The 7,393-nt window shown below is 37.6% G+C and overlaps 1 protein-coding gene across 1 annotated transcript; it reads left to right on the top strand.

Annotated features, from left to right (window-relative positions):
* The first annotated feature begins 1,110 nt into the window (after positions 1 to 1,110).
* LOC120519728 (sodium- and chloride-dependent GABA transporter 2-like) lies at positions 1,111 to 6,654 on the top strand. Its single transcript, XM_039742585.1, has 7 exons — positions 1,111 to 1,274; positions 1,495 to 1,627; positions 1,779 to 1,913; positions 3,620 to 3,723; positions 3,989 to 4,113; positions 4,352 to 4,464; positions 6,373 to 6,654. Exons 1-7 carry the CDS (start codon positions 1,165 to 1,167, stop codon positions 6,652 to 6,654), a joined length of 1,002 nt encoding a protein of 333 aa, XP_039598519.1. The 5' UTR covers positions 1,111 to 1,164.
* Positions 6,655 to 7,393: the final 739 nt, after the last annotated feature.

Below are 7,393 nucleotides of genomic sequence, written 5' to 3'. Positions count from 1 at the left end.
AATATTTATTAAGCAATCCATTGTATTTAACCATTAAATGTATGCAATGGAGTTTAAAAGTTATGCTCAGGAATTCAGAAAATTGAGCTGAGTTAAGGACTCCATAAAATCCATTTTTGTCTTCTGAAATTTCCTCTGTTACTGTTCTTTCACTTAGTTGCTGTTAATCCTGTAGCATCTATCATTTTTCAATAATTGTCTGTAAAATGCTTTGAAGTACAAAGTGAACTGCTGATAAGAACTATCCCTGACTCTGAGTGGTAAAACAAGCATGCCTTGCTATATACTTCTGACTGACTTTAGAAGTATATGGGTGTGTATATGAACTCCTTTTTTAGGGGACAGGTAATACTGTATTGCTGTTAGATGCATGACATCCACCAGCCAGGAAGAAGCTTGGTGGAGGAAACTAGAAGGACTTAGATTTATGTACCTCAGATCAAATATAAGAGATTGCATTTGGGGAGAGGAACATAAGGAATAAAACCTGTATAAATGTAGATGATCAGTTGGCCAGGTGTAGAGCTGACCAGAGAGAATCAAGACTTCATTTAACTACATTTAACTACAAGATTAAGCACTGCCTGAGGGACTGAACATTTAAAACTATCAAGCTGTATGGTTTGGGTAACCACAGTTTAATTTGCTTTTGCTAAAGGCACTAACTATAATATTTAAAAATTAAAACTTATTGAGCCTGTTTTCCTGTTTATTAATTTTGCTCTAGTTTATCACCAAGGCCTGGGAACCCGAGTTCTTTTTTCAGCTAGGTCACTGAATATTCCTAAAGGTTGATAAGTGTAAGGATAGACAAACAGGAGAAGAAATGGAGATGTGATATATAACTGTGGTCCACAGGAGAAGATTCTGTGCATTTGATTAATGGGGATTTATATTTTAAGGAGTGGTGTCCCCAAAAACCTTTCCCATGATAAAACAGTTGGTGCTGCAAGGGAGCAAGTAGGGTCATTTGTGATAAAACAATGCAGAACAACAAAGACAGTTAGTGGTATGATGATATCATCAGTAAATGCAATGCTAACTGGTAGATGACAGTTATCACTAAAAACATACTGTGTATAAGACTTAAAATATTATTACATGAAAATGCTAAAACCATGACCTTCTAGACCATGCTAAAACAAACTGTTACTGTTGCTCTTTATGTACTACTTTTCTTTCTGTACAGTTCACTGTAAGGAATTTGACAAAAATTTTTCAACCAATTCAGCAGAGTTGGAGAATTCAACATCCCCTGCCATGGAATTCTGGGAGTAAGTAGCACTTGTGTTAAAATGCACACCTCATGGACTTACTAATTTATAACTAAAAAGTCAGTGAATTTATTTCACTTTACATATACAGATATATGTTAAACATTTCCAATTATGTCAAATAACTATTTTAAAACTAGTGAATCAGTAAATAAAGTCTTAAAATAGTAGATAGTGAGAAGCAGTCTCTGACCTGAAGGGAAAAATTCTGAACATTTAGAAGGCGAGTCCTTAACATCTCAGGAGGAATTGAAGAACTTGGCAGTTTACACTGGGAGATGGCTCTCTGCCTCTTGCTTACTTGGATCATCTGCTATTTTTGCATCTGGAAGGGAGTCAAATCGACAGGCAAGGTGAGGTATTTTAGTTCTTCTGATACCTTTTAAGCTGAAAGGAATACAAATACTGTAAACTAGTCAAGTAAATCTAAGCTTTCCCTAGCTCATTAGCAGGCTGTATTAAACAGGTTTCTCATCTTTATCTTTATAATTCCCTTTCTTACAGGTAGTATACTTTACAGCAACATTCCCTTATGTCATGTTGCTCATACTCCTTGTGAGAGGACTGACACTGCCTGGAGCCAAAGACGGGATCATCTTCTACTTGTATCCAGAGCCATCTCGACTTGCAGACCCAGAGGTGTGGGTTATACTTGATTGATAAAGTCTGTATAATAAAATGATCAACCTCAATAACAGAAATATGTCAACGATTGTACATTATAATGAATAAAAGCAGGTCTTATTACTAAAATTAATTTCAGCAACAGTGAATTTATAGTTTATTTATAGTGGACCATTCTTTCAGTTTAAAATATTTAAGGTCTAAAAACATGCTAATTAATTACAAACTATCAGAATTATGCAGGAGACCCTACTTTTTAAAATATCCTCAAAATGCTATAAACATATTAAATATTGTCAAAGCATCTACTTTCCTCTAAACAGTGCTGGGGGTAATGGGCTGAAAGTCATATACATTACATAGTCAAATTACTTTAAGGAGAAAAAAGTGTCTTAATGCATTACTAATGAGGAAAACTACAGCTTTATTTCACAGAATTGTGATGTTTATTTGGTATCAATGTGCACATGTACACTCAAATGAAAAGAACTGAACAAAAGTTATGAGTGTACATTTAATTCTGCATGTGCTGAAGGGTAAATCTAATCAGCACAATCTAGGGACTCAGGGAGTTCATGATTTTCACATCACAACGTAGTGCAAGGCTCCTTTGCAGGGCTTAATTACACAGCCAAGCTGAAAAGAGGTCCTACTACTGGACTGCATACATCACACTATTAATAAAGTATCATTTGAGCTTTAATCCAGCTATTTTCTATTGATATGCGGAAACAATGTGATCTGGCAACACAGTGGCCCTTGATCATATTATGATTATTCAGGGTTTACATCAGGGATTAAAAAATTAGATGGATGTCATTTACTTCACAGCACACAAAGGACTAAACATGTTTATAAAACACAAGAAAATGAACAAATTTGGCTGTGTTTTGGTCAGTTTCATAAAAATTAATATATGGACTTAAACCTCCCCTGGACCACAAGAGGGCAGCTGCCCTGCTCTGCATGGGGGTCACGGGATCAGAGCTTGGAATCTCAACCCTGTTGGGGTCTGTGGCCACTGCCAGGGGGGTGTCGGGAGGATTGTGGAGCCCTGGATTGCAGCACTTCCGCCACACCAGGAAGATCATCACTGAGAACCTGGAGCACATCCATGGCAGTATCAAAGGGGTCGCCTCACTTCATTAGACAAGCTGGAGTCGGGTGGAAGAGGACAGAGCTTGAGTGTGGAGGAATGAAGGCGGCAGAAGAATAAGGAGTGTGGAGGAGAAAGAAAGAAGGACACGGCAGAACCTAATTGGGGTGATTTGTGCACTGTGCTGTGTGTAGGAGAAAAGAAAAGTAAATAGTGTGTGTTCTGGACATTGTGGGTCTGTGTCTCTGTCTATAGCTGGGCTGATCTTTCCACAGGATATAATAACAAATACTGGCCAGTGAAATGATCAGGTTTGCAAACAAAAGAAGAAGGTAATGCAGAAGTAACACACTCTTTGCAAAATATTACATTTTATAATTAGTGACTCAGTAATATATGTAACTACTATTTTTTTGTAATTGATTAATAATGAAACTAAGTTACTTTTAAAAGTAACATTCCCCAATACAGTCTATAATGGACTGGTTTTCACCTTGTGCTCAATTATGTCACAATAAGCAAGACTCCCCACAATCATGAATTGGGTAAGCAGGTCAAGAAAATATTAAATCGATGGACCCTATTTTTATAAATCTTCATTACAGTATCATTTTATATCATACAGGTATGGATGGAAGCTGGAACACAGGTTTTCTTCTCTTATGCTGTCTGCTATGGCGGTCTAACAGCACTCAGCAGCTACAACAAGTACAACAATGACTGCTACAAGTAAGACCTTCAGACTCATCTCTGGCAGTTGGCAGTTTTGATTGGCACTACAAATGAAGTGAGCTCTAACCACTGTGCAGAGTTAAGAGAAGACATACATTTTGAAAATAACAAGCAGGACACGGCAAAAACTTAGCACAGCAAAACCTTGCCTAACTGTAAAATTACTAAAAGCTGTGAAGTACTGCACAGCATCTAGGGCTTGATGATCAAGGAGTTTCGCTAAATAATCTGATATACAACCATTTCCTTTTCTCTGTTTTAGGGATTGCATTTACCTGTGTCTAATGAACAGTGGCACAAGCTTCTTGGCCGGGTTCGTTGTTTTCTCCACACTGGGTTTCATGGCATATGAACAAGGAGTGCCCATCAAAGACGTGGCTGAGTCTGGTGAGCTCCTTTTATGTAAAGCCTACAGTAAGAGAACAAATCACCAAAGTACCTTTAAAATAAACAGATTAAACATGCATTTGATTCAATTACAGCAAGAATCTGTACTCAATGCAAAGATAATGAACCTTTATTTAAATAAAGCAAATTTAGTAAATTAAGAGTTTAGAATATGGTGCTCTTTGTAATAACTTACTAAGCTTTAGCTAAAGAGATTTCATCTGCACACTGTTTGCAGGTCCCGGTCTCATCTTTATCGTGTACCCTAACGCTATTTCCATGATGCCTCTTCCTCAACTCTGGGCAGTCTGCTTGTTTCTCATGGTAATATTACTTGGACTGGACACTGAGGTGAGATAATCTTTTAATAATTATAATATGATAAAACAAAAAAATCCTTTATCATAAAATTGATGCTGCTCAGTTACATATGAACAGTATGCAAATTTTACAAGGTTTTGTACTTGACTGTCATAGTATTATACAGCAACATGGTTAGTTGACAGTTATTGCTGCTGCCTTACAGTTTTAGCATCCTGGGCTCAATTTTTCACACAGTTAATGTTTTGCAGAGCCCGCATTTACTACCCATGTCTACATTGGCTTTGCTTTGGGTTCTCCATTTTCTCTCGCAAATAGATGTGCAGGTTAAGTTAGCTGGTGACCAGTGGTGCCATTGCATTAATGGCTATTGTTAAAATAGCACATTTCTAAAATGTTTACTGTATATCAAACCTGTTTCCAGATGTTCTCACCATAGATGTGCATATGTGTGTGCAGGTGAAGTCTTAACTTTTCAGTTCCACCTTGCAACTTGGAAGCCTTGGTTGTTTTTTGTGATGTAATTTAATGGGTGCTCAGACTTCTACATGCTGCTGTTCTGGAGTAGTCCTCAGCATTATTATGAATCAAGTCAATTACTTATGTACAGTAAGATGTAGAACTTTACCCACCAAACTAAAATGAGAAAGTTTTAAATATCCATTTGTACTCCTGCTATGTTGTTGAATGTTTTATATTGATGTTGAGATATTTTTTAATACTGCCCTTTGGTGAGTTGTGTTATATGGCAATATGTGGCTTAATTAGAATTGAATGGGTCGTAGTGCAATAAAATAAATTACAACCCCCTCATGTGCAATTAAATTAAATACAATTAAAAAATGACCAGCATCAATGAGATACCTCAGGCTACATAAAGGATCAATATTTAGAAGTCAGCTTCATGAAATTGAGGCAACAACAAAAAAAAATTTTTTTCATTATTTGTAATTTTGCCATAACTTTAAATACATAACTTTTTTTGTCATATTTCCCTTTCTTAAATGCATTCTAATAATGACAATTAAATGACAGGTAACACCCAGGCAAACATTGAATGCTGAAAGGCTGCACCTACTTTAGCGTTAGACTCTCCATTAACCTTTTCATTGTGATATCAAGCAGCCAAGCATGGCAATAATAAAGGTTTGGTAAACAAAATCAATGAATTCACCATAGGCCCCCAAGCCCAATGGGCCCACATTGCCTATAGTTATGCTACTGATGACAATATGTTGCTTAAACTTCATTTTGTTTAATTTTTCATTGCATTATTCACCTGACATTTCACCATCACTGCTGCAGGTAGTGTTGTGAAACACAATGTCTCTCCTCACTTCAACATGACTGATCTTCCACAACTCCTTCCATGTTGTTCCAATGATCTTTTCTCTGTTGCATAGGCTTCATGTTTATTCATGCCACCAGTTCATCTTTATACAACTCACTTGAAATCAGAGGCAACACCATCTGCACTTACTTTCCATCCTCCACCAGATGATACAATCCAAAGTCCTTTCTGATATCACAAGTCACCATGTACTCAGGCCAATGGAGTTAAGTAGAGGAGAGGGTGTCATAAATTGTGCTCTCTAAGTTCATTCTCTTTCTCTCATTTTCCCTCTCTTGGTCACTTACACACAAACACACTCTGCAAGGCTTCTCAGGATGGCCCTATGTGTGCGTGTGTATGAATGTTTTTTGCAATGGAAAGACACACTGTGTCCTACCTATACCCGTTGCATCTGGGATAGACTGGTATGGCCATTTTGCAACCCTGCATTGTATTAAGAGAGCTGGAGAAGGAATGTGTATGGATGTACTGCATATATTCATTAATGGCATTGTATTACATATGTATTATTTGTAGGCACACTGTGCAGAGCACCACAAAGATAAATCAAACTCACAATAATTTGTTTTTCCTTCCTTCTTCAGTTTGTCAGCTTGGAAAACTTTATGACAATCACTATGGACATGTTTCCCATACTACTAAAAAAGAAAAGAATGAAGCAGATGGTTCTGGTTATCACCTGCATCCTCTCCTTCATAATTGGGCTTCTGATGGTTACAGAGGTAAGAAACAGAAAATACACATTTGTATTTAAAAGTGTTATGCCAACAATGACAAGAAGCATCATGGGGATCCTTGATACCTTTTTAAGATTAATTAGAACAAAAATTGTGGTTAATGCTCTTGACATGCTTTTGACAATTTAGCAATATGAATAACCTCAATATCTCATTACGTTTAACAATGGAAAATACCACAACTATGGTGTACATCACGCTCTGAAGAAAAAATAATATGATGATACAGGGGCAGCACGGTGGCGCAGTGAGTAGTGCTGCTGCCTCGCAGTTAGGGGACCCGTGTTCACTTCCCGGGTCCTCCCTGCTTGGAGTTTGCATGTTCTCCCCGTGTCTCAGTGGGTTTCCTCCAGGTGCTCTGGTTTCCTCCCACAGTCCAAAGACATGCAGGTTAGGTGCATTGGCGATTCTAAATTGTCCTTTGTTTGTGCTTGGTGTGTGTGCGTGCCCTACGGTGAGCTGGCACCCTGCCTGCAGTTTGTTTCCTGCCTTGCGCCCTGTGTTGGCTGGGACTGGCTCCAGCAGACATTCCCAAACATATACATGAAAAGGTACCTGGGGACTTGGAAGAAAATAGAATGCATAGGGGATCACCAGAAAAACCCAAAACAAAATGGTTAAAAATGATATACCAATGATATACACATTTAAATTAGGAGATGTGTTAATGATTGGGATTTCTAGATGAATAAATAAAGAAAATCACATCCCAAGCAAGAGAAGTAAGTAATGGAAGATAGGGAAACACTTGCAAACAGACTGAGCTTTACGAAATCATATAAGGGTTTTTTTTCCATTTCCTGCATCTTGCTCCATATTACATCTTATGTTGGTCTACCAGACACCCTAGCACGTTTCATAAATAAGT

Source organism: Polypterus senegalus, unplaced genomic scaffold (genome assembly GCF_016835505.1).
Source record: "Polypterus senegalus isolate Bchr_013 unplaced genomic scaffold, ASM1683550v1 scaffold_9559, whole genome shotgun sequence".
Lineage (NCBI taxonomy): Eukaryota > Metazoa > Chordata > Cladistia > Polypteriformes > Polypteridae > Polypterus > Polypterus senegalus.
The sequence above is the reverse complement of the archived record's forward strand: the minus strand, read 5'-3'. Positions and strand labels throughout refer to the sequence as shown.

Bases quoted from the DNA above. Each gene is read 5' to 3' on its own strand.
- LOC120519728 (XM_039742585.1), top strand. From the start codon at position 1,165: ATGTACTACTTTTCTTTCTGTACAGTTCACTGTAAGGAATTTGACAAA. The intron at 1,914-3,619 runs GTGTGGGTTATA...TATATCATACAG, and splicing joins CTCGACTTGCAGACCCAGAG to GTATGGATGGAAGCTGGAAC. The intron at 4,114-4,351 runs GTGAGCTCCTTT...CACTGTTTGCAG, and splicing joins CAAAGACGTGGCTGAGTCTG to GTCCCGGTCTCATCTTTATC.